Consider the following 27,896-nt stretch of genomic DNA (forward strand, 5'->3'; position numbering starts at 1 on the left):
TTTCAGTTATGTCAGTATTTTTTTTGTTTGTTTATTGCACAATTACAATATACAGGTTCACTTTCATATAATTTATTACAACTAAAATTACTATGGTATAGAAAAATATGTGTGGGGGCTTTCATTCAGTTTATCCGTGCTACTCGCTAGATTTTTGGGGTGGGGAAAGGCTGGGTCTGGGATCTGGTTAGTGAAAACATAAACAACAGCAAAGTTTGCACAGAGTCTGGAAACCGCACGTGCAAAACCTAAACTAAACTAGAGCTGTGGGTAATTTCAATTCATTTCATACGAACTCAGTGCGCCACGGCAAAGTTTCAAAGTCAACAGTTTTAACAGGTTCGCTTGGGAAAGCATAACAAGGTTTCATTTTATATTTCTTTCTCATTATTTTTTTTTTGCGCTTTTCAATGGTGGCATTGTAGAGGGGTTAAGGGCGCTCTTATAGTTAACATAGTGACGATTATCTAATATGGTACATTCACTTTTTTTGTGTGGTTTGTTTTTTTTTTGCATAGGATTTTTTTATAAAAAAAATTACAATGTAAGAATTCGTTTTGAGCTTAACAAAAACGCAAGCTAACTAACACTAACCTAACCGATTGGATTCGAGCGCTACATCGATCGATCCATCGATATAATAAATATTTCCTTTCTCTTCACGTTTTGTGTAAAAGTGGTTTGGGGTTATCAAAGCGGTATAACTATTCCTAGATTCCTAGCGTATAAAAATATTCATAAACATTCGTATAATTTTGCTCAAGTCTTAAGATTACAGTTGGTTTCAATATGAATTTGAAGGCATTGAACGCACAATGTGCGCGTTATTGTTTGATTTTCCTTGTTTTATGTTTTGTGTTTTTGGGGCGGGGCGGGGCGGGTCGTGGCGGGCAAATTGTTTGGGGCGGGTGTTTTGTGGTTTGTATATCTTAGTTGCTCTTATATGGTCATCAGTGGGGGTCAATTTGTACAACTGACTATGGGTGTAGTTAGGGCTAAGTTACTTGGCTAATCTAATTACAATATAGGGCTTAGGGCTAGTGCATAGCTATGCGTAGATATATCATTTCTAGCATGGTTCTTGTCGTTCCTCTCACGTTCTCTATAAGGCACAGATATTTGTTACATCAGTTGTTTATACACATAAATACTTTTCGCTTAGTGAAAATAAATACTACAAATTAATTACAAAAATGTACAGCGAAGACGGGGAGTCATGGAAGGGGCTACACCTCCACGCCATAGTTGCGATCCACCACGTAGTCGAAGCGCTGTTGCTCCCCATCGGCCGATGCCAGGGGAACTGGAGCTTCCGCTGGCTTAGCATCGGGAGTGGCAGCAGGAGTAGCCGCAGGAGTGGCCGCAGGGTTGGCAGCCGGAGCAGCTGGAGCTGGAGTGGCCACTGGTGCTGGTATCTTGGGCACTGCCCCGCCGGCGGCCCTGTGGTGGTGCTCACTGAGATTCTTGTTTCTGTTGCTGCTGGCCACCAGTGCCGTATTGATGGCGATTGCCGTCTCGGCTGAATTGTAGAACTCATCCTCGTCCTCTTCCTCCTCCTCCTCCTCTTCTTCGATTGGATTGGCCTCCGGCAAGTTGAATTCACTGGGCAACTCGGGCACCGACAGTCCCTTGCGTGTGAAGAAAGTGATCTTCTCTCTGTAAACAACAACCTTTAATACCGCTTCTCAGTAATGTGTACCCAAAAGTGACTTACTTGAACGACACCAGATCGGGGCAACCCTTGGGCACCTTGGTCTTCCGCAGCTTGTGAATCTCTTTGGCGGTCTTCATTAGCAACTTCTGCAGTTGGCGCTCCTCGGGGCATTTGGCAGGATCGGCTCGAGCCACCAGTCGCTGGAACTCCTCGTTCTCAATGGCCCAGGCGGCCACCAGCGGATCCTTGTTTTCGCAGGCCTTCTGCAAACTGTTGAATACGAATATTTTTAAATAATTGCGCTTCTTTGTAGGGGGTATGCTAATTAACTTACACTTCTTTGAGGTTCTGCAGCTTGGCAATTTGATCATTGAGGAAGTACAGCTTGCTGTGCTGCGCCTGCAGATCCAGCTCCAAATCCAAGCTGGTGCGGGGTATGTGAGTATGATGCAGTTCTAAAATAAAAAAGATAGATTTATGGTTAAATAAAAAGTTTAATTTTTTTTTATTGAAAATCGAGGGGAAATAAAGTTTGATTTTACAATGGATTAAAAATTCCTTCGATTTAAGACTAATTTATGGTGTTATTTAACTGAATCTATTGAAATTTTTTGATTAAAAACATCCAGTTCGTTCAAACATAATCAGTCAATTCATTTTGCCTCTAAGAAACATTACAATTTTTTGTAATCCTACGAATTTTGTACTTACTTGTGACTGTCTTGGGCGCTTTGGTGTGGAAGCGCAGGGATCGTCGCTCGGCGGCACCGCGCTGGAAAGTGTGTGGCGCCACGCCGCAGTGCATCGCGGAATCGGAATCGCTGCGGTTTAGTCGGCAGTTGTAGCGGTTCTTGCTGACGGCCGCCGATGGAGTGAAGGTCTGGGAGCGCTTCACGGGCCTGTCGTCCATCAGCTGGGATTGGCCACGCGACTTCTCCGGCAGGAAGGCGCGTTCGGTGTTCGTCTCCTTGTCGGCGAACTCCTGCTTCATGTTCTGCAGATAGGCGTCCAGCATGCCGCTTGCTGTTGATTAGATTAGAAAAAGTAAATAAATACTGAAATAAATAAAGGTATTGTAAATGTAATTAACTTACAGTTCATCACGCCAACCTCATTGATGAGCTGCTTGTCATCCAACTCGTCCTCTTCCTCGTCGTCATCGTCGTCGCTGCACTCCGGCTCGTTGAGTGGACCCAACTCTAGCAACTCGGCGGCGATCTGCTCCTGCAGCTCCATGCAAGGCGCTTGGTTTCTGGTGAGTGTGGACGTCTGGGAGGAGGTAATGGTGGACTCGTCCGAAGACTCCTCCCGGTTATTGCCACTGGCCGTTGCATTGCTGGCGGCAACGGCGGCTGCCGCTGCTGCGGCGCTGGTGGAGGGAATGTCCAGGGACTCAAAGCTGGGAATGAACTTGGAGCTGAGCACGTTGTACCACTTCAGGGTGGAATCTTCTGGGTTGAACTCGGCCATGCTGATCTGCACAGTGCCCTGATATATCAAAAGTACATGTTAGTTTGCCAGATTGGTTAATAATTGGTTAAGGTATACTTACAATGATCTCTTCCTTTTGTCCAGTCATGGTGACCACGGTCACCTGCAGGCTCTTGGTCAGCAGCTTGTCCAGCGTAATGGGCACTGCGAATGTATCGTTGAAGACAGGCTTCTGGAAATCACCCAGCGCCTTGGTTCTAATGGATGTCAGCGAATTCGGCAGCAACGCAGCACGCAGATACCTGATAAGTAATGAAATAAGAACATCAAAATCTGGGAATGCCTGATCTTTTCTATACTTACACCTGTGAGTTGTCCGCCGAGGCAGTCCAAAGGGCCAGCAGATTGTTGGCTCGTTCCAGAGACACAACGAGTACTCCCTCCTGTTTCAGATACTTCAGACCAATCTGGACTTGTGCCAACTCCTTTCGCGGCAGATGCGCTCGCGATGCCTCAAAGACGCCGGAATCGCCGGCCACGGATTCATTGCTGACTGCCGCCGAAACGGATCGTGTGTTGGAGGTGGAAGACGACCGACTGAGCATCTCCTGCGGCAGATCCAGCAGCGAGGGCTTCTCCGAAATGGGGGACAGAGGAGCAGCGGCCAGGTTGAGCGGCGTGCCCATGTTCAGCTTCTGCAGCTTGGCCTCCAGCATCATGCAATCGAGGACGGTGGAGTCCAGATCGTAGGGTCGTGCCCTCACTCCAGGAATCGGAACTGGGGGCGGGGCTGTGTAGGCAGGAGGGGCGGGCAGAGCATTAGCATACGTGGGCTCCTCCTTGAGGACCTGTGTCGTTAGATCCGCTCCCGGGTTATACTTCATCGGCGAGGCGGGCGGCGTTTCCATGGACAGGCTGCTTCTAGGCGAGAGCGTTACCTCCGAGGATTGCTGCTGCTGTAGGACCGGATGCACAGGATGCACGGGATGGAGTCGCTGCTGCTGGTGCTGCTGGAACAATCGCTGCGAGCGCCGCCTCAGATCCACCACATCGATGGGTGAGTCCACCGCAAAGGGATCGATGTAGATGTCGGTGAAACTCAAGGCACTCTTGCTGCTGGCCGTTGACAGGGAGCCGAGACTACTGCCGCTGCTAATGGAGAAGGTGCTCTCCGAGGAGAAGGACTTCAGACGCTCCTCCAGCAGCTTGGTGGACTTGAGGGCCTCCTGCAGTTTGTCCAGCAGCAGCTGCTTCTCCTCGTGGAAGCGCAACCGATTTGCGACGCACGTGTTGTTGGCTTCGTAGGCCTCTTTCAGGTCCTCCTCCAGCTTGTGGCGGGTCTGCTGGATCACCCGCTTCTCCTCTTCGCTGCGGGACTTGAGGGAAATGCTGTTCAGATCGTTCAACAGCTTCTCCTTCTCCTGTATGAGCAGAATGCGATCCTTGTCCGACTCCAGTTGGCCGGGCTCAATGCGCTCCACATGATCGGCCAGCTGTTGCTGCAGCTTCTTGATGTGCTTGCGCCATTCGGCGTACTGCAACTTGGTCTTGGCCATCTCGGCAAATCGGGCTCCTCCGTTCAGATTGTCTCCCGACGATCCGCACAGATCCGTTTGACTGGCCACGCACACCCGATCGAAGGGCGAGGCGAGGTCCGAGTTCTCCTCGCTGATCTGCTGGCGACTCAGCTCGTTCTTGATCTGCACCAGACTGCGCATCAGCTCCTCGCGCACCTTTTCGCCCGAAACCAGCGACTTGTGCACCTTGAGCATCTCCTCGCGAATCGCCTGGACCTCGGCGATGTCATAGCATCCATTCTCCCGAGCATTGATCTTCTCGCCCACCGAGTACAGTGTGTTCATGCCGCGCTCCGTGTAGGATATGTCATTGGTAATGTGGGTCAGCTCCTGCTTCAGCTGGTGGACACGCTCCCTCGCCAACATCAGGTCGGCCCTCAACAGTTCCGGATCGTGCCGGCTCATCGAACTGGAGGAAGAGCACACTGGAATGGAAAAAGGGCATATTACTAACAGTGTTTTTGTTGTATTGTATATCGCACGAGATTAGTTTTCAAAATAATAACACTTCAAGTTATTTGTCGTTGTTAAACTAGTTACCCCAATATAAAACTCAAAAACATAATAACTGTTCTTCTCAAAGAAGATTGCATGTATTGATTAAATGTGTTTAAAGGTATTAATGATAAGATTTGTTGGGTAACTGGAATTCGAAACTAATTTGGTTTAAATAAAAACCATATCGTTTTTTGATTAATTATTACTTGAGTACAGCACTATTAATGAGTGACTGGTAACATATTGAAACATGTGTTCTTTGAATATATGTATGTTTTTTTTATTTAATTTAATAGAAGAGAGTCATAGGATCGTTATTTAATGCGTTGTATTTAAAATCAGTTTGATTCGTAGATTTGATAATAATGAAACGAATTTTTGTTATTGGGCCGAGAGTCATCTAAATTAAATAGTTGTGCTACTATTTCAAATAAGGATTAAGATACTTACGACTGCTTCGACTGGCTGCCAATTTAAGGTGATTATACTCCTCCTGTGCCCAAAGAAGTCGCTGCTGCTTGACGTCGAACATCTCCCGCTTGTTCTCCAATTGATCCTGCGCCGCCGACAGATAATCGCTCAGCATCTGCTCCTGCACACTTTTCCACTCCTGGCGAGGATCCTCCAGCTGGGTGCTCTGCGCCAGGTGATTGATGTAGTAGGGTCCGATATTTGGATCGTAGGATTCCTCCCAGCCCATGGGCAACTCATCGCCCACGCAATCCTCGAAGGTCTGTGGCTTTGTGTAGCTGTAATAAGATAATGGGGAGTTAACTTAGGTTTAAAAAATGTGCATAGGTACACTAAACATTTCTATAAGTAATACCCATTTTAACACATTCCATGTCGAATTTCACAAGATGTATCTAAACCCATTCCCACGCCTGTTTGGGCTTGGAATTTGATAAGATTGGGGGGCATTTCCTGTGTGCATTTTGGGTAAAAGTGGGCACATGTCTACGACGGCTAAGAGTGTCGCAGAAATACCAATTTTTACCGCAGCCATGCGGCGGAATGTCTGCGGTCTGTTTGTTGTTGGCCAAATGCCGCTCTCGTCTAATCTCTAGAAAGCAAAACAAAAAGCGGAAAGAAGGCCCAAACCGAAAGCCCCAACTGATGACGATGGCAACGTCTGTTTGTTCCGTTTGCTTGCAAAACTCAATTTCAATATCAGGCAACAACATTTTCGCATTCCAACGATAATTGTTAATCGCCATGGATTGATTGTTGAAACATACGCACATATCGATGTGTCTCCTCAATTGCGTATTTGTGTTTTTCATTATGGCTTCGGCATACTGTTAATTAATCATTGCTTTGGAATTCGCACAGCCATTAAAGAAGCTCCCGGGGATTATACGGAGATAATAAAATCTGCGCCATATGCGATAGATACCGAAAGGCAGTGCGTTTCAGAGTTGTAAATCGGTTTATGGCATGCAGTTCAATGAACGATATACTGTGATCAAAGACCACATATTTGCAATTCGTAAAGAGTTTGTGCCAATATGTGGCTTCCTTTGTATTTTGTATACAAAATTTACTGAATTCAATTATTTACATATATAAAACAGATCACTGAAAGGTCGATTTAACTCATAGAATATAAGTCATAGTCTCTCTATTGATTAAAAGTCATTGTTTACCATGTACTCAAAACTTCTATAAAAATCAAATTACGTATACGCAGTGAAAGACAAAATTATTTGTACTTATCGGTTTAAATAAACTATTGAAATGAATCAGCTGTCAAATATAATAAATGGTTATTTATGGGTAATATTTGATTAACAAGTGAACGAAATTTTGTTTATTTTAATGATATCTTATGGTTTCGAAACGCACTGTGGATAATTTAATATTTGTTTACAAATACCCAGATTGCAGCTCAGTTGTCTGTCCGTCTGCCAGTTGATTTGGTTGGCATTTTCTTAGAATATCTGGACACGAGCCTTTTGCCTGCTGTTTGCGTTTTAAGACATATATTTCGGCTTGCTGTTTTATCTGGAATTGAATGTTGACACAGCCATTGAAAATAAAATTAGCGCAGCTGCGGCTAACAATCAATTTTGTTTATGATTGACTGAAATACCGCGCAATCCAAACAAAAACAAACTGAAGACGTGCGCTGACTAATACTCAACTATAGATTTTCTTGCAAATAGCTGACTTTGAATTTGAAGTTTAAGGCATTAGGCCAAAAATTAAAAGTAAGACACGCCTCCAAAATAAGCTTAAATAGGTTTTTAATCTTAGATTTGTTAATCTGCGGTTATATTTGGCTTGATCTGTTAAGGAAACATCGTCAAAATCCCCAGATTACAGATTGATTATTTTAGATTGCCATCGATGACGTCTGAAAAATGAGATGGGGCAAAAGCCTGTCGTAAAATATTGGCTTTGGAAATACACTATGAGCTAATTGTTTTAAAAACGGAAATAGGGCTACCTAAATATTTAATATAAGCCTAGAAACAATGTATCTTTGATTTACAGTAAAAGAATGTGTGACTTAATGTATTCACTTACAAATCTTGTCAATTCATTTTAAATCAAGCATAAATTACCTATGTTAATTATTCTATATTACCTTTTCAGAGGGTATTATTTTAAACTTTTGTGAACGTGCACTTGGACAGGGACTCCCATCAATATTAAAGAGTCATTGGCGATAGCTTATTGTTGATATAGTACACACATCTATGCACGCCTGTATATTTATTGCAGTTTATTGAATTAAACGCACGCCTTTAATAAACGGAACAAGGTTCATCCACTTTGCACTCGAATCACAAAAGCAAAACAAAAGAAAAGTGACACAAAAACATACTGAATAGTGGGCAGAAAAAATAAAATATAGATACCAAACATGAATAAACAAACTGATACACAAATGCAGCCGGAGACATGTGCCAGTCTCTCGGTGCTTGGGTCCAAAGCTCCACATTTGACACACAAAGCGATCTCACGATCGCCAAAGACAATCGCCAGCGAAAAATACATGACTTTGACTTGACGACGTTGATTTGATGTCGTCGTGAATTGTGGCCCGTCTATGTTAACAGCACAGCACAACGGTTTCATAATTAAAAATCAACAAATTTTGTATTTATTTTTAAGCCAACTCTTGTTTTTGTTTGCAGTTTGTAAGCCAAGTTAAGTAAATGGCACAGTTTTCCATCTTGCATTACGCCGGGCTTTGTTTGTTTCTACTGAACTTTTGTTGAAAAAATATCTAGGAAATAACTATAATTAAGTCTAATGAAGTTTACCTTGTTTGATCATTAATTAAGTTACATTTTGTGGCCGATTTTTTATTTACCTAATAGAACTATAATGTTTGAAAATTTAACAAACAAAAGTTTGATCATAAAAACCAAATTTACAGAAACATGAATACAAATATTTTATTCGATAAAAAAAAATACTATTTCTTATAAACTGCCTTTATCTTTTAACATTTTCAACAACTAAAAGTCTAATGACTGAAATGCAAATCCCCTGCAACAGATAAAATTACTGTCTTTCTAAATGAATCCCAAGGAAACTTTATTCATAGAGGATCATAAAATTCTCCGAACCTTTGAGAAGGGCTTACTCTGTCATTTAATCAGAAGCTCCCCTTTCAGTAGACAGGTGTCAAGTTGGGCCGAGTGAGTAGCAATTAAATTCGGTAAACGGCTGCCGGTTTTTATGGGCCTTTAATTAACTCAATAAGAAAATCGTATGCAAATTTGTATGGGTTTTCCATTAGCGCTTGACCTCAGAGACATCAACACTGCCACAACCACTAGCACCTCCCCTAAATCGAACGGAAAAAAATCAATGAAAAGCGAGGCGGGTGGGCGTGGCACAGGTTACCAAGTAATAGGGCTTCATTGGCACTTTTGCAGATGCTGGCTAAAACGAGGAAGGCAGCCGGTCGAAAAGGCTGGCACTCAGCTAACGAGCGACTAACGACTTGTTGGCATTTTAGCAGTTAACTTAAAAACTGACTCCAGCCCACATTAAACGTAACGTTTGGTTTGATATGCATGTATGGCATGCACACACACTTTCGGTTAAAATTTTAGCATAACTATGCTGATGCTAACCATATTATATAATTATACAAACAAGACATTAAAATGTAATACATAGAACGTTTTATTATGAATAATTGATGAATGGACTAAAGCTGCTTTTTAAATTTTTATATTGACAAGTAAAAGCGTTAAAAATGTCTACAGATGAAAGGACATATTATTTTGACCACCGCTGTGAGCGTACACAAACGTGTCCGCTGAAAGAGCGGACAAGAAATCTGCATAAATTAAATTATATTGTAAACAAAATATTTATGGCGCGGCGACGCAGCGGCGACCAAGCGCTGTAATAAATTCGCGCTTAAAAAAAAAATAAGACAAAGGGGTGGGGCAAAAATGAGGAAAAAACAAGTTTCTGACCAAAAATATTTCAGCATGAATTTTGTTGTCACAATATGAGTGAAACATGGGCATGGCATGGGGCAGTGGAGGGGAAAATAAAAATAAAATGAAAACTACAACGAAGACGAAGTCGAAGTCGAAGACGACGGCGATGGCGAGCGGCCAGCGAAGTTGTCATTAGGCAGCACTTAATCTAACTGCACACACACAACGTACACATATCAACCATATTATTTAACTGTTCACGTCAAGTTTTATGCTAATTCGCGGCCATAACCAGTAAGAAATGGCCTAGGGAGTCGACCATTTGATGACCAATAAACAGCAAATCAAATGCGTTCCATAGCCAGATTTTTAGCTAATAAAGTGCTTTGAAATTACTGTACAGGTTTGTCAATTCTTTTAATCTGCAAGAGCTTCAAGCCTATAACTCTTTAAATATTTTCAGCTGTAGTTCTTTTATTTGCTTTTAAGTTCGCAATTCAAGTTTGGTATTAAAACTCTATCTATTCGGCTTAAAGCTATCTTAAGAGTGTATATCATTTCATTCCAATAACTTTAATCTTTAATGGTCTAGTATCACTCTTAATTGTTTAGCTTAATGAATTTTTTTCTTGTTCCTGAGTTCCTGAGATTAGGCTCGCAATTAAACTTCCTTGTTGGTATTCTTAAACCTTAAACCATGTATCAAATGTAAGCATTCCCATCGACTCGATAGCATCGAAAAACCCCGTCAACTTAAATTCTTTTCCAAATTGATTTCTTTAAAAATAGTTTTTAATGAATTCACTTGGGCAGAATCTCACAAATTAGCCGGCCATTCATTGCTACCCGACGAGATCATTTAGCAATTCAAATCGAGGCCTGCGTCAATCAAGCCAGTCCCGAACGCTATGTATCTATGTATAAATGATCATGTCCGAAATAGGCATAATATTAGGCAGACGAACAAAAAAAAATAGACCCAGCTCGACCCGACCACTTCGCAAGCGAGTCACGTAGCACCGTAGTCGGATTTACTCTATTTCAATTATTTCGCTTTGGCGGAACTGAGACATCGAACACGCAAGTGGAGCCGCAAGTGTTCCGGTTTAAATTCGAGCTCAAAGTGGTTTGTGAAATTAATGTCAAGTTGATGTATGCAAGAATCATATAATCTCCACGTTATAACCTAATTTGATCGAGCAGCCCCGAGCAGGCCAAACATCACCTTGACATACCTATCTCACAAATACTATACGGTTTATAATGGGTTATGGTCTGAAGAATGAGGAATGATGAACGAGGAACCAAAACCCCCCGTTGCGGCAGGTTGTGAAATAGTTTTATAGCAGGGCACTGTGCGTTTTAGAATCAAAGGTATATGGCTTGTGATTCAGCCAAAGATAATAGCCAAAAAATATACCTATCAAGTAAATCAGTTGGCGTAGGTCACTTTAAAATGAACGAACCAATTATTTAATTAATGCTAGCAAACTTAGTTTAAAATCATATAGCACGAACACGGCGAAACTAAAAAGTTCAATAAAATAGTTTATTGAACAACGCCAGTAATCGAATTCCATGGATAATTGATGGCATCAATTATCGAGATTTCATTATCGAAGGTCAGTAATCTAATGAAGGAACCATCTTTATGAGCCTAGACAATAGAACGCAAAGCATACAAAAGTGCTTAAAAATAATAATTTCGTTCTCATTCAGCGTCCGGTAATTTATAAGTAAAGGTAAACTATGTAAAGTACATTTCAAGGTCTTTATCAAACCATTCGGGCAATAAAAGTCAAAAGTTTAAAACTAATACGTTGTGAGCTTTAGAATCTTACGAATCCGCAATTAGGGAAATTACTTAACAGGTTCTGTATTGGTTCGTGTCGATAAATGAATGAAGCAATTATAGAGATGATTCAAGAGCTTACATATTTTAAAGGAATTCATAAAAAACTGTATATTATAAAAACATTTCGCAATAAACTAGTTCTAAATTACCAGAGTTTTATAGTATCCGACATTAATGTAAGGGTTTGTGACTTTAAATGGGCGTGTCAGAAGTAACTTGTATGTTGGTACATAATTTGTTGAAATTCCATTGCTTAGCTTTGTCAAGATTACACCCCGTTTTCTTATATAGAAACCAAACTTTAGATACGAACCGGTAACCCGAAAAAAGTAAGTGTAACTAGAGCTATTTATAGACTAAGACACACAAACATCAAATCAAAACTCATGATCGCTATCTCACAGATGCTTCAGAAAAGATTCATTGTGGAAAACAATGTTTAATTATAATCGCTCACATTATTTGCTGTAAAATTATTTGCCCTGCTTCTGGCGGCGATGTCGGACTGGTTCCATTATCTGTCAGCGTCAAGCGTTCACAAATATTTTTGAGCTTAATCAAATTACGCTATAAAGGTCGTACGGCGTTTTATCTTATCGCGATTCGTTGTCGTTGTCGTTTTTGCTTTTTGTGTTGCTGTTGCCGTGCGTTGCCTTCCCATTAAACCAGGTCCCAAGTGCTGTTCGCACTGGAGTTTTTTCCCGCTCGGACTTGTGGAAAAGTGGTGTATATTAGCTGCATTTCCTGTTCGCATCTCGTCTATCTCACACTTCCACTTCCTTCCGCCGCGATAAAAAGCGGAAACCACTTTAATGCCCGTCCCCAACTTGTGTGAAGCTTATCAAATGCATTTTACGACCCGTCTCTATGCATATTTTACATATTTTCAGGCCCCCACCCACAAAAAATAAGAGAGAAAAAGTCAATGAACTGCGCATGCGTTGGGCCAAGATAAGACGAAGGTTTTCTATTTTGTTTTTTTTTTTTTGTTTTCTGGGACAGCCTATCTAGGAAAGTGTTTTACAATCTGGCCAATGGGATGGCCGGATTTCGGGGCTTTTCCCCCACATATCTTTCAACCCACTTGGCTCGGCAAGTGGGTGTCAATTACGGACCTCGGAGTCCGGAGACCTCAGACCTCAGGGACCCATACAATACGAGTGGCGTGGGCCGATCTCACGTTAGTCACACCGAAAAACATGACGGCCCAGAACAACTTATACACATCTTTAAAGCTCTCAAAAACTTTTGGTTGGCTCAGCTCTTCGTCTTTCACATTTCGAAATCACAAAATGTCTGCCATAAATTCCAAAGTGAACAATTGAAATAAATTTTTGCGCCATGAGCATGCCGACTGCATACAAATTAACTATTAAAAAATTCATAGAATTTATACATGGACATAAACAAACAGACAACCGAGTAAATGTATGCAGAGAGCGCCCACTTGGCCGCTCATGGCAAAATCAGAAAACCAAAGCCAAAGCAAAATAAACTTAAATTGAAATTTATGATTTTTAATGACCTGTTGACGGGCGTTTGCGTCTGCTAGGTCCACATTCTATTTGCGGCCACTGTAATTGCCAAAATTCAAAAGCTAAAAGGTGGTCAGAAAATTTAGAGAATTTTTCAAATGCATAGCTTACAAAGGGCAAAGTTGATCGATGATCGTTTGCCTGCAAAATGTGTATTTGAGAATTTAGGTTGTCTAATGCATGCTTTATATTAAAAATCTGTTTGAATTCGTCGAAATTAATTGTTAAATATAATTTGGTATTCATCTATACCCCAAAATGAACGTATCTTTTTGGACTTAAAAAACAATATAGTTATTGAATATATTAATTTCAAATCAAATAACTTTAAAAAAATGCCGGTTATCAAGTTCAAATTTACCTATCAGAACTGTAAATTTTGTTCTTTTAATATGTAGAATAAACTTTTCCATTAAGGTGTATTTATTGACCCACAGAGAAAGATTAAATCAGTTATTGAAGGTGCCCTGTTATCAATTTGAGTGGTGAATCAGATTTCAATGAATGAAATATGTCAGTAACGAAATCACGCGATCTTTTGGTTTTAATCACCTGAATTACCAAATACATTTGACTGTCATAAATGTTTTTGAGAATCTATTTTGTAACGTTTTTGGTCTAAAATAATGTCTTGTGGCTTTTGGGAAATATGCAAACGGTATTCAATACGTCAACAAAAATTCTTGGTATGCGCATTATAAAAGATTTAAATTCGACACGACAACTCGGAAACATTTCTGTCGCCCACATAAAACATGCCAAAATGTTTCCAACCGATCTTAACTTATATGTGTGTTCACGAAAATTCCTACTAATTTTGAGTTTGTGTTGAAAACCTTGGCAACATCAAGATCAAATACAAAGTTTGTTTTGCTTTGGTCTTTGGTTTTTGGTTTTTTTCTTTTGCATTTCTTTTTTGGTAAACTTTTCAGTCTTCAAAGTGTCCACCTGTGCACTTTTCTTGGACTGACATTAGTCGGTTCCGGGAATCGCTGAAGTAGATGCATGGCCAAGAACCTCAAGATGGAGATACTTTGGAGCCCCTTTGTTTCTATTCTCTTCATTTTTTGAAGACGAATGCAACTGCATAGTAAAGTGCAAGTTTACTTGGCTAATAGCCGTAAGCCATCTCGTGTTTGTTATTTTTATGTGTGAGTAGTAGTTGTTGGCCCCCTCGATCGTGGTTGTACTCTGTCATTAACAAAACAACTGTTGCGACCTTCACATACCAGAGCAGCCAAGCGACTGTGCGCCAAACGAGGCGAGATCGCATATGTCTGTACCCATATGTATATATGCATATTTATTACAGCTATGTTCAAATTAATAGAACTTCTACTCGATTTCGAAATTTTGTTTTAAAATTTATTTAGTGTATTTTATGATTTAAAAATGAGTACATTGACTTCTATTAGAGTCTCATTTTGAAATGACTATATATGAAATATATTTTCTGCACCATAATTATTATTATTTTGAACACAGCTGTATTATACAGATCGTACACAAATACATATCGAATATATTGAAATAATACGGCGAAAAATCCGACTACAAAACGTGAACGCGAACGCAAATCGCAAGCTGAACGACGTCAACGTCTCCGCCTCGAAATTATATTCGCCCGATCGTCATACTCGTGTGTATCGTATCTGATAGAATTTAGTCCGCAATAATGCAGCATAGCAGGGGAAGTTCCCCCATTTCATTTCATTCCATTCCGTACGATACCATGCCATTCCATTGTGTTGGGGCCGCATTCCAGACATAGGGTCGTGTGTGTGCGAATTGAACCCAGAATACTGGGAGTATATGTTCGAGTTCGGGTACATATGCACATACATATCTGGATCTGGGATGGGGGGTTTTGATGGGAATTCATAATAAGAATTTCATGGTAAAAATGGTAATGCCTTCCACCCTTTAATTGTGGGAGCGAAATCAACAAAGGAATAAGCTTGTCAAGATCTAGTAAATGGCGTTTCATTTTCTGGATTAACATGAATATTTTATAATTGCAGTATAGGGACGTAGTTATGCAATTTTTAAAAAGAAGATAACATGTTATTTAAGAAATTTAAAAAAAAATACCTGGAAAAATTCTATAATATATGCCAAAATAATAAACAGCTATGCATTTTAGTTTATCGTGTTTATAGACAAAATAAATAAATTTCAATGTATATTGAAAACAAATTGTACTTTCTGTTTTTATTAATGTTTGCCAATATTTAACATCAAATAAATACGCAATCACAATAGAAATGAGCACAAAATTTGGTTGTTTTTGGCAGACACTTTGGCGATTCACACATTGGACTCACTCATCTGTCATTTTTTATTAGAATGAATATTTCCGTGGAAAAGTTTCGAAACCGAAAGGCTTGCCAAGATTAACAAATTTACCTCCTGCGTAGAATTTTTATGGATTAAGGGGAGTATTTCGTACTAAATTATGAACGGATAATTTAAAAAAGTCTTCCCCTTTTTGGATTTTCATTTACGAATAAAATTTGATTTTCGCAGACACTTTGGCCACTTTGCTTTGCAAAAAAAAAACAGAGGACAAATTTTTATACATATCTTTTGTTGGTTGCTGCAGACAGTTTGGGAATTCACATCATGGCCAAACTTATTTCAAATATTTATTCATTATTTCTTTTCGGTTTTGTTTTCGCTTTACATGCCATTCGGCAACAACAACAGCAGCAACATGAAAATACTTTTCAACGTTGTCTACAAATAATAATAAGCAGAATGAAAGCTGGTTCGAAAGAGATGGAATGCAAAGAAGGCAAAAAAATGCCGCATGTCAAATGGGCCAATTAACATTTTTGTTATTTGCCGTATTTATTTTTGTTGCCTTCTTTTTTTTCGTCTTATTTCACCTTTTGTTTTATAAATAAATATGCTTTTGTTTAAGATATTTTGTTGTCGGGGGGGTTTATTGTTGGAGTATGCAAAAATGTACACAAATTTGTTGTTCGCTGTTATTTTTGACGCCGGGCCATTAAATAAATTATGTATGCACCCTATCCGCTTCTTCTTAGCGTCTCGCCTCTTCATAATTCTCCTTAACGTGCCATAACAATAATTTCTATATAAATCCGTTCGAAACGAAACGAAACAAAATTCCAAGATATCTTTTTCTGGCATTTTTCGGTTTGTTTGTTTATCTCGCACACAGATATTCACCGAAAACCGACACATCGGCTGTCCGATGGCAAGAACTTGAAAGATTTCCAATTTTATGGTAAGCGCTCGTGGCATACCATGGAATTTTAGTCTGATTGTTGTTGCTTTTGGCCACGGCTGGCCATAGCCGATTGGCTTTTATTGATTAAAGAATTTTTCCTTTTTTTTTGTGGGTCGTTTTGCGGTTTTGCGTTCTAATGTTGCCGTGTACAAAAATATGGCGGTCAGGGTCGAATCATAAAGATAAGTGAAACGAAAGAAATAGTGGGTTGCCTTAAAAGTGGACAATGGTTTTAAACATTCCTTAATTCATTTTTAGATGAACATTTGAAAACATCAGTTAACAGCTAGACAACAGATTTTTTTTGTATCTTTTAGATGTATAAAAAAATTTAGTTTTATTTTAAGTTATCTTATAGATACAGAATCAAATTATTTGGAATTTTTAAAAGTGATATTAAACTTCAAACTTACAACCAAAATAACGCAAAAAAATCAGAATCAGTTTACAGCTGCCAGCAATTTTTGAAATCTTCCAGATACATTTGCATAAAGTTATTTAAAGATACTTATCGAATTCTGGCGCGTGTGTTGAGTCCAATAAGGAAAAACACGAAAAAATGCAAAAATGTATAGTATGAATGTATGTGTTGCCAGTTGGTCATTATATAAGCCAATTTAGATATTCTTGTTGTTCTTGGCAGCGACAAATACAAATCGTACAAAATATTTATTAGCGGCAGCAGATGCGCAGCCACACACACGCATAAACAAATGCGAGTGTGTGTATCTAGGAATGCGTGTATGTGATCATTTACTGCGAGGCAAACAAATAAACAAACATGCATAAATAACTCGTTGCAGTTGCAATGGTTGTTGTTTTTGTTGCTGCTGCTGCGATCTTGCTATTGCCTCCAGCAAAGAGTGAAGGAGATACTGCGAGAGCAACTAAGTTCGAGCGAGATAGCTGCGGCTCAGGAATGCGGTTTTGACAAGTTCTTCTAAAATTGTACGGGCAACTTTGCTATTTACGCTATGAAACAACAACAACAACAATGTGTGCGAAGGAGCAACGAAAGCAAAACATGAAAAAAAACCAACAACACAAGATGGTTGCGATCGCCGCCAGAGAGCGAGAGAGCTGTGCTGGGGGCAAGCCCAGCAACAACAACAATCGAAGCAATAGCAACATTACACTAAAACAACTAATGTTATAGGAAACGACCTAAAAAAAATAAAAAAGTGAGGCACCCTTATACCAAGAGCAAGGAATAATCCAAAAATGTTTAACAGATACAAATAAAGTATCTTGACTTCAATAATATGATACGGGCCAAAAGCCAAACAAATTGAATAAACAAACATTGACACTTTTTATGCTGGTTTTAAAAGGCAATAAATTAAGATGTAAACATGTTTATATCAAATATATATATTTTTTATTTCCACGATAGATAGAAGAGTACTCAGAAAACTGATAGCATTTACGATTTACAAATTTGCCATTCCATTAAATCATATTCACTTTAAATGCTAACCAATTATAATAAAAAAACTGGTAATTACAATTTTTTTTTACAAAAATTCTAAGCTTTATACCAATATTGGTAATGGGTAAAAAATTTGTTGAACTTTTTGTTCAGTGCAGATACAGCAACAGCGGCAACAAACTATGCAGCAATGTCGTCGTTGCAGTCGCAGTCGCTAGTTGAACGAACGATCGAATTGGACGGACGGCGGGGCGGATGAGGGGGCGTTGGGTTGGGAATGCCAGAGCGCGGTAAAGTAAATGCATTTTGTGTTTGGAAATAGGCTGACGACGACGACGACAACGACAACAACAGCAACTGCAGCGATAGTTGTTGCTGTTGGAAAATATTTCAAAGTTGCTGTGAACTCACAACAGCGGCAGCGGCACCAATTGAATGCAATTTGCTTGTGTTTGTGTGTTTGAATGTGCATGCATTTATTAAAGCAATGCGCGCATTGCCTTAAATGCCAAAGCTACCACGAATGTATGTATCAAAGCATTACATGAGTACACTAAAAAAAACACGTGCTTGTTTTTTTTTGTTATCAAAAAAAAATATATATATATTTAAAACGTTTTAGCTTAAATGAAAATAAATGAAAATAAACAACGTTGTTAGAGCTTTAATATGTTATTCGTATGTCGCAAAAAGAGCTTTTTTAATAATTGCTGTAATATTCAAAAATGTGCACATTTTATGTCTTAGCGGTGTTTGTTTTAGTGAATTCTGTAGAATTAATTAATTTTTTAGAAATAGATTTTGAGTTTGTTTAATTTCTGTAGCTCTCCTTTTTAAAACCAAATAAGAAAAAAATAATAATAAGACAACACAATATCTCATTAAAGATTTATATTTTTTCTTCTGTGTACGTATGTATCTATGTAAGCTACGCCCTGCTTTTTTGTATTTGGCAAACATTCCAAGCGCTTGGCAACATTTGCTGCTGCTGTGCTGTTGCTGTTGCAGCCAGGCCGCAACATGCAGCCCATAAAAATGTTCTTATTTATGTACATATTTTGCCGGGGCAGGCGATGCAAGATGCGAGAGCAGGAGGCAAAGTCAGTTGCTTTGACATGAATGTCAGCTTTGCGCATTTAAGCAGTTTAATCAACATTTTAAACCCTCTCGCTCGCTCTGTCGGGGACCGAAATCGCACTATCCCGCTCTCTGAGCCGGTTTCTGTTGGCCAGGCCATATCCCATGTGCAATGTGCATCCTATGTGCCAAGTACTTGCATCAGCAGTATCGCAAACTAGAGATGGGCGTGTGACAAAGATACTCTTGAATGCTTCCACAGACAGAAAACGGGGAAATTGGGATCTGCGCAAAATACATATATTTTCGTGCACATTCCAACGAGCGGCGTCAGAATGCGATTGCAGATCCGAGAGATCTGTTGCCCTGACCCACAAACCAATAAATTCCAGCTTAAATATCCCAAGAATGCGCCGAGTCGAACAAAAAGAATCGGGCAAACGAGCGAATGAATTATGCGCTGTGGTAAACATTTTGACAGCGCACGCAGCACTCACAACACACAAAAGATACTTCGCAAAAGATACAGCCAGCCAGACAGACACACTCAGATACAGATACATTTTTAAGTGGTATCCCAGGAATGCCGATATACAGCTAAAGTCCACATATGGCCACCGCACTCGCCCTCTCTTTCCCACCAACACGCTCCCGTTCTGCCTGCCTTATCACTTCATTAGGCCATAAATTCGACAACAAAACGAAATTCCACAGTTGAACGAACAGCAGCAAACAACTTGAACACCTACGAGATACACAGTTACCGATTCAGATACATTCCACAGCCACGGCCATAGCCCCCTCCATGTTAATTATGCTCCTCCTGCAGTCGCTGCATCGCCTCGAATCCGAAAGATACAAAAAAAAGAAAAGAAATGTGAAGAAAACGACACAGAAAGACGAGAAACGAGGTAGCCATCTGACTTTAGCAATCCGTTGTTTAAATACTCTTGCAGTTATTTAAAATTAGTTTCGTGCTAATAAACTACAGGACATACCGATATTAATTTTTGATCAATAAAATATGATAACAACCTTGTTAAATATTTTTGTTCTAAAGAATTCATGTTTTTATTTTGTTGAATAACATATTAGGCGTATGAATTTATTATTTTTACTCTAATCATTACTATTTTGTATAGTTTGATAAAAAAAAGGACATGTCCATTTCGACTCTCTATGTGTGCTAACAATGTAAAATTACCCCCTGTAAGGGTATACAAGAAAAGACGTGCGCCTGCGCAGAAGCCATCAGCTATATCATCCCATAGCCCCCCGCAGATTCATCTGCATCTCCTCCCTTTTGGGGCAGACTTTAAGAATATGTTATGCGCACTCAAATGGCATTCGGAAAGTGCTACTGAAAAATAATACAAAAGTTTCGTGCAGCCAACAAAAGGGACAGAGAGTTGGGGATGGAGTTAAAATCCCCGACTTAAGACTTGAACCTATGGAATGCCTCATTCTGTATGGCTGTGTGTGCTTTGTGCATTGGATTTCTGGTTTTCCCATAAAGTATTTAGTCAAGGCAGCTCTCGGAACAGCTGATTGCTGCGAATGCCATTGTCCACACCGAGCGTGTCCAGTGCCTGATTAGGGCAATTATTTGCCAGCGATTAAATCGAGAAGGAGAGATGAGTCTCCTCCTTTAAAGCAAGGCATTTCATGGGAAAGTGTTTTCAAATGGCATATAAAAGATTAACATCTTATAAATACCGTAGCCGTTCTTCAGTTTCAAGTGTGCCTACTGTACGAAACAGCTGCAATATTCAGGAAGCTAAAGTAAAATAAAACACATGCTCATGGCATGGAGGAATTTCTTGGTTTGCCCCTGGTCGGTTTCTTTCGGACTTGGAAACCCACATTGCCTATACTAAAAATAATTAACATAAATTATGAGTTTTATTATTACTGAAGAAATTTAATTTACAGAAATAGTTTACTCTATACTTTACGCAATTTATTACACGATTATAATAACAGAACATTGTTTATAGTTACTATATATTTTTTTCAATATTTAAATTCGAAAAGTATTAGAATCTGAGAATATTAGATCCGAATCTGCTACATAAATGAGAATTACAGGATCAGGATTACACACTACGAACAACACTAAGCAAATGAATCCCACAGAAATTTATCTTGAGTGTGCACATTCCTGGGCCTGTATTTTGATTTCGTTTCGTTTCATTTCACTTGCTTTATTATTTTTCATAGCCGCATGCACTCGTACTCGTACTCGTACATGGAAGAAAATTGCTACCTTTGCACAGATTTTTGGTATGGACTATGGAATACATATATATACACATCACGATCAGTCAAGAGCCAGCTCAGCATATGGCAAAATCCGACCAGACGACGACGATCGGATCGGCATGCAGACGAGTGCAGAAACAAAATTAGCGAATAAAAACAAAACCGAAAAAAACAAGCGAAATGCCTGCGAATCGCGCGTGCAGGCAGTCAGCTCGAAATCCAAAGCCAAAGCCACAGCCAAATCCAAATCGGAATCCCAATTTCGAGCACAACCTCGTCCAGTAATAACCAGACCAGAGAGCCCCCAGAATCGGGGGCCCTATCCGTGTCCCCCCAAACGAAAAACAAAAAAAAAAAAAAAAAAAAAAAATAAATAAAAACACAAAAGCAAAACTGAAACTGAAAAATCGCCAACAATCGCCGGGCGTAGAGTAACTTAATTTTCTGCTCACGTCTGCAGTTTCTGTAAGTGAAAAATTGTTCAGCTGCGCGAATGACAGCTGAATTATTATAAATCGATATGCTGGCCACTTGGAGATTCACGAGAAAAAATGGCAAAAAATGGGGGCTAGTCCGAGTCACAATCACAGGCCCTAAGGTGCGATACACAGAGAGAATACTTAAGTGTTTTTTGCTGAAAGCTCGCACTTCAAGGTACGACAGTTTACCCTGTTGAAAAAGCAATAACTAGAATAATTCGTATGTAGGATTTATTTTAATTTAAGTTAATTTAAATTTTAATCGTACGAAAATCACTACGAGTTTATGATTAGGAAGTAATATTTAATTTCATTTTTAAATATATGTTTTCAATTGCATAAGCTATAAATACATTTATACTTTTCAATTATATTCGTCTCACTAAACACTAATATATTTTGTAGTTGTTTATAGTTAACCGTTACTATAATTTGAATTTATAATATTAAATTAAGCATTATTTTTAAAAGATTCTTCTTGGAGATTCAAAAAAAAAGTTCTCTACTTTGAGTCAATCTGCCTGCAATCCCTTAGCTTGTTTTTCCCCGCCTACCCCCTGGTACCTTCTTAATTAGCACATGTTGAAAAGGAAATCATTATGCTTGATAAAAATCACAAGTGTTGATTGCTGAAGAACGTCGCCGCTGACATGCAACAAGTGCGAGACAGGAAAAGTCGTTGCAGATCTGCCGTAGTTGGTGCTGTTGTTGCTGCTGCTGTTGTCGTTGCCTGGAAGTTGTTGCCACTTTTTAGATGGCAGTTGGTGGCAAGTTGCAGCAGCAGCGGCTTTGGTGGAAAAACAGACGCTAAAATGGGCAAAACATGCGGTGTGAGGAGCGACTAAAGTTCGCTTATGTATCTGTCAGATACATTATGTACCCATGTGCCTATCTTTGGCCAGCGAGTGTCGCTGTTGCAGTCGTAGTTGCTGCTGCTGCTCGCAAGTGTAAAAGAAAATATTTTTTAACGCTTTGGGCCGTGTACTGCAAACTAGAAAATGTTGCTGCTGGCAAAGCCGCGCATTCATGCGCGTAATCAAATTGTAATCACGGCTTCGACTTCGACTGCAGCGGGGAGCAGCATCAACAGCAGCAATAACTGCAGCAGCCACTGCAACACAAGCAACAACAATTTCTTCTCTGTTGTTGCTGTTGTTAAGTGGAAATACTTGTTGCACAAATGCAATGCATGCTGCTGCTGTTGTTGCCTGTTGCCGCTGCTGTGTATCTGCATCTGTTGTCCGCGTACAGTGGCTACTGGCTAAGCGCAACTACGACTTAAATGCAGAGTACACATAAGCCAAATCTAAGCTACTTTAGTTTAAATTTAAGTAAAAACATATTCCTTTAAAAGTGCTTTATTTTAATATTACTTAACATATTTGGGAACATCAATTTCATTTTCATTATTGAAAAGTTTAAAAAAACAAAAGATTTAAAAAAAACTCATATACAGAAAGATTTTATTGAGAAAGAAATTAAAAAAAATCTTTAAATCGAAATGAAAATACAATGACTTCAACAAAATTTCTTCAAATGATTTTCTTAGCCAATAAAAATGAATTTGTAATCTTTTGATATTGCTTTTTTGTCAATTATCACTGTAGGTGCAGCAGCAAACGGCAATTGCATCTGCATTCTTTCCACTTTTCTTGCTGCCGCTGTTGTTGCTGCATTGCCTTGTGCAATTTATTAAATGAAAAATGCCGTTTTGCAGCTTTCCAAGTTGCTATACATGTACAGACCAGCGCATATACATATGTAGGATATATATATCTATATATATATATATATATATATATATATAGATAGGTATGTATCTAGATACATTAATGTGCTGGCATCTTTCGCTGCAAAAGTCAAATTGAATTTTATGCAAATTTTTAGCTCGTTTTGACTCGGATAGAAATCGCCACATCTAATGCATAATGCCTGACAGTACACGCATGCACGCCTCTCCCCTTTTTTTTTAGCTCTTGTTTCGATCGCCTGATTTGCGTTCTTTATGCAATTGGTCGATCCAGCGATCCATCGTACCAACTGCTCGATTGTTCGATCTCAAATTAAAATGCCACAGGTGGAATTAGAACGCTACAATCTGGTTGAGAGTGGAGTGCACAGAAAGAAAAATGCTCCATACCAAGTAAAGTCAGAATAATGTAAGATTGTGTCGAGAGCCCAGTAGTTTGTATAGCAGTTTCTTTTCAATAAGGTTATTTTGTGTTTCTTCCATTTTCTGATTTAATTTTTTGTTATTATTTTATTATTTAGTTTATTTTTTTTCTCTGCACCTATTTCTTTTTATTTAAATTTTGTGCTACTGATCGGATGCAGATACTCAAGTACAGCCCCCGCCGCAGGCGCCACTTTGTCCGACTTATGACAGCGATCGTTAACCGCTTTCGCTAGGCCTTCTTGGCGGCGATTTGCGTTTATGTAAAACAAACGAGTTCGAGTCAGTATCCCAACTGGTAGCCAAACGATTTTGCTGATATTTTATATTTCATTTTTTCCTGTGCTTTTTTAAATCTTTTTTTGTTGTAGCTCCTATGAATAGATCGAAAAACTGTCACCAAACACGTTTTCTGTCTAAAAACGCACAGAAAAATGTGCCTCTGTGTCGCCGCCTTGTTTGTGGCTAAACAAATCGCCAAAAACTGGTGAAAAAATGAGAAAATAAAGAAGAAGACGGCGGCAAAAAAATGCCAAATCGCATGGTCAAGTCAAGTCGTTGTTAACTTTTGTTTATACAAAAAAAAATAAAATAAAAGAGAGGCAACAGCAACGAAAATCACAAAAAACACCGCCTGTCGAAATGCTTTACAAACAAGTGAAACATTTATTAAGTCAAATACGCTGTGCAAAGGAAAATCCATGGGCTTTGTCATGAATTTGGAATCCTTTGAGAGAAATAAATTATTCAGAGCCACAATAGTCTCCGATCAATGAGGTGTTTCGAGCTATACCTTTTATACACTGGTTTTTAAGCTTTTAAGTATTATAATGACTATTTTTTTTTAAATGTTATTAAACCACATAAGTTGTGCAAACATTTCGTTTAATTTTAGAAAAAATTAGAAAATGTGGGCTGTAGTCGGCCCAAGCAATTATTGGTTCAATTTCAAGGGTATCGATAATTCGACCTTGCTTACGCGTATGGGAATAGATATTTATATTTTCTGTGATTTCTGTTGGCGAGGCCTTTAAAGGCCGCCCGAGGCCTGGCTCGCTTCGCTTTATTGTAGAAATTTATTTATGGTTTATTGGAATTTTTGCGCGCTACCGGCAGCAATTTTTAAAATTCAATAGCAACTCGTGTTGGCAACGGAGAGATCAATGGACAGGGAGGGTATGCGATTCGTATGGCGAAAAGCGTAAAAAATTTTGGTTGAAAAATATGCGCGACTTGCAAAATACCCATAAGGGGTGTAACTTTAACCATTTTTGTTTGCTTAAAGCGAATGGTGAAATTGTGGAACCAATTAAGGAAGTATATTGGACTAGATGTTACAAACTCTTAAAGATAGCAAGAAAAATACTGAAATATGTTGCTAACGAACATAATAAAGCAATCTTTTAACTTTTCTTTTTTAAATTTTTGAGTCTCGTTAACTACTAAGAATGGGTGTCATTTTTCAATATAATCAAGTCTTTACTACCATCAAAGGAGTTAATGTGTTTTCGAAGTCTCATTTGCCTAAACACATAATATAAAAAATGGGTCAAAAGAAATACATACGACGCAATTAACTCCCTGAAAATCCTTCAGATTTCAATCGTCTGTAACCCTGAAATCGGAACGCACATAGATCGTTGCTTTGTTGCCCACTGGCAGACATTCCTACGACATGTGTGCATATATAATCTACTTGATGCATAACCCTAGCAAATGCGCAGATGTTTCGTTTCATTTTTAAAGGCGAGCAAAGGGGACAGGGAGAAATGCTGAAATTCCACCACGCTTAATTCAGTGAAACATTTTCAACAATGTCCGTGCAATTTGAAACAAACAAAGGGAATGTTTGTGTTAATTGAAAGCGTGAAGCGCACACAGCCCCACACGAACTGAAACAATCCGGCACACAAATACAAATGCACAGAAAGAAAAATTGGCACAATATAATCATTAATTTTATGATTTTACATGTCGTTTAGGACAAGGTTAAAGAATTTTAAAGCTTAAAATATCTTTTTCAGGCGTTTAATTTGCTATAAAGTTATCAGAAAGATATTTGTAAGCAAAAGTTTCTCCGGACATTTGTTACGAAGCTCTAGCTTGATAAAATTGAGTTGGATTTATAATTATCCATTTTTCAAAATTATGTCAAACAATTTTTCTCTGTGTGTAAATCGAAAGATTGAACTGCGAGAGAGGGCGAAGAATTTCAGAAATCAATTATTTCGAAACTGCTAAATTCCTACGTACATTTTGCAATTGTTTATGGGCAAAGCGACCGACAGAGATGGAGAGTGAGGCACTAGTATGGGCAAGAGCGAGAGGCAAGACCAAAAAAATGTGAGCGAACGGCAAACTAAAATGTATCTATGAGATACATGGCCTGATCGCAGCGCGCCCGCTCTCTTCTGGCTCTCTCGCACTCATTACGTATGAGTTTGTTGGTTTTGGTTTCCTTTTTTTTTGCAGATCATTCGCCGAGCTTTATTTAACTTTTGCTCTCTCGTTTTCCCCGTCTTTTTTTTTTAATTTTTTGCCTTTACAATTCATTTTTTGTTTGTTGCCACTCTCAGTTCAGTTCAGTTATATTTGGAGTCTTAATCATCGAATCGGAATGTTTACTCCAAGTTTTTTCCGTTCCGTTTTGTTTTGCCTGTTGCCGTTGTGTTGCCTTGTTTAAAATATGTAATTTATTTCGCTGCTGCCTCTTAGCTCTTTTTGTTTCTTTTTGGCCTCCACCGATCGCATTCCTTTACACACACAGCTGCAGCACGCACCTTTTCTTTCCGGTTCAAGAGCGCTTCGGAATCGGAATTTATATGGGTTTTTTTCAGCTTGTTTGCCCAAGCTTCCTGAATAAGCGAGCTGCACTCTCACATGTACTTCAATAAGCATGCAATTTGTATAAATGTTCTCAAGAAACTTTATAAGCCGTATTTTAAACTACAGTTAAACAAATAAATCCATTATTTTTAACAGGTTTTTGGGAAAAATTATATTCTTATTAGAATATTTGAAACTAAAAGAATTCACAATTTGATATTTACAAGACTTAGGAATAAATGTCGAATTTCTTATTGATTTAATTGTTTTTCCTCCTTAAAATCAATTTGTTTTCAAATGATTTCCGCTACTTCCTACAAAAAAAAATTGCAATCGGTTTTCGATTCGTCTTTTAGGGTCACTTACCAATCTCTGGGATCCAACCAAGTGGTCTTCTTGTTGATGTGGTCTATGTAGTAGGTCTTGCCGTCGAAGTCCTTGGCAATATCCCAACCATCTGGAAGTGGGAAATCGCTGTGGTGCTGTTGCTGTTGTGGATGATGGTGGTGGTGCTGTTGCTGGTGCTGCTGCGTGTGTTGTTGCTGGTGGGGCCGCAGGTGGTGGGGATGCAGGTGATGCTGCGATTGCGAAGCGGTTTGTTGCAGATTCGGCATCTTAATTTTTCTCTCTGTACTTTGGGAGTCTGAGAAAACTATTTACTTTTCACCCGACGCGCGCTTTTTCTTTTTTTTGCTATCTACTTCTGCCTATTTTTTTCGGAGGGTTTCTCTTTGCGCTGTTTACATTAGCAAAGACATTTTAATTCCGTTTCTTTCTTTTCTTTCACTCCGCCGATAATGGAGACAAACACACACAGAAACAGAAACACGCGCGCGATGGAGAGCGGGAGAGCGCGGGCGCGCTCTCAATTATTTATTTATTTTTTTCGTAACTGCATTCCATTCCAGCCACAAACACACACACATATTTGTATAGAGGTGAATACCAACGCACGATCACTGCTCACAGTCGCTGCTTCTTTCCATCGCTTGTTGTTGTTGCCGTTGTAATCGTTTGGGCTCCTTTTTTCGCCTAGTTGAAACTACTTAACGAGGCACTTAACGCTCAACTTTTCTCTTATTCACGATCACCAAACACCGAAAATCCGACTTTTTGGTTCAGAAAAAAATATTTGAATCTTCGAGTTTTGTTTGCTTGGCGCCGTTGCCACTTAGGATCGGAAATTTCTTGGAGCGAGCGAGCGCTTCATAACCGTTCGGTTTGGATTTTAAATTGGTTTAGAGGTGGGGAAACGGCGAATCCAACATCGCCGTCATCGATGTTTTTAAAATATCGGTCTTATCGATGTTTGGCCGGTACTATCGATGTTTATCCATCCCTGGCTCTCTGTTTCTCTTTCTGTTAGTTTGACGTTTTGTCTGTTAGTTCGAAGTTTTCCTAACATATAGCTGGTAGAGCTGGGGAAACATCG

At 39.2% G+C, this 27,896-nt stretch overlaps 1 protein-coding gene across 3 annotated transcripts; it reads right to left on the reverse strand.

Annotated features, from left to right (window-relative positions):
* LOC128254639 (protein kibra) lies at positions 1 to 27,688 on the reverse strand. 3 transcript variants are annotated; one of them, XM_052983836.1, is made up of 9 exons: positions 26,831 to 27,688; positions 5,611 to 5,909; positions 3,449 to 5,087; positions 3,207 to 3,387; positions 2,749 to 3,142; positions 2,366 to 2,677; positions 1,989 to 2,109; positions 1,715 to 1,924; positions 1 to 1,656 (listed from the first exon to the last, which is right to left on the reverse strand). In XM_052983836.1, exons 1-9 carry the CDS (start codon positions 27,076 to 27,078, stop codon positions 1,227 to 1,229), a joined length of 3,834 nt encoding a protein of 1,277 aa, XP_052839796.1. In that variant the 5' UTR covers positions 27,079 to 27,688; the 3' UTR covers positions 1 to 1,226. The 3 variants fall into 3 exon arrangements, with proteins under 3 accessions (XP_052839796.1, XP_052839804.1, XP_052839812.1); XM_052983844.1 differs by lacking the exon at positions 1 to 1,656 and having other exon boundaries at positions 1,734 to 1,924; positions 1,991 to 2,109; XM_052983852.1 differs by lacking the exons at positions 1 to 1,656; positions 1,715 to 1,924; positions 1,989 to 2,109; positions 2,366 to 2,677; positions 2,749 to 3,142 and having other exon boundaries at positions 3,212 to 3,387; positions 3,451 to 5,087.
* Positions 27,689 to 27,896: the final 208 nt, after the last annotated feature.

Source organism: Drosophila gunungcola, chromosome 3R (genome assembly GCF_025200985.1).
Source record: "Drosophila gunungcola strain Sukarami chromosome 3R, Dgunungcola_SK_2, whole genome shotgun sequence".
In the NCBI taxonomy this organism is placed as follows: domain Eukaryota; kingdom Metazoa; phylum Arthropoda; class Insecta; order Diptera; family Drosophilidae; genus Drosophila; species Drosophila gunungcola.

Bases quoted from the DNA above. Each gene is read 5' to 3' on its own strand.
- LOC128254639 (XM_052983836.1), bottom strand. From the start codon at position 27,078: ATGCCGAATCTGCAACAAACCGCTTCGCAATCGCAGCATCACCTGCAT. The intron at 5,910-26,830 runs GTAAGTGACCCT...ATCTTATTACAG, and splicing joins TGGTTGGATCCCAGAGATTG to CTACACAAAGCCACAGACCT. The intron at 1,925-1,988 runs GTAAGTTAATTA...CGTATTCAACAG, and splicing joins CTGCAGAACCTCAAAGAAGT to TTTGCAGAAGGCCTGCGAAA.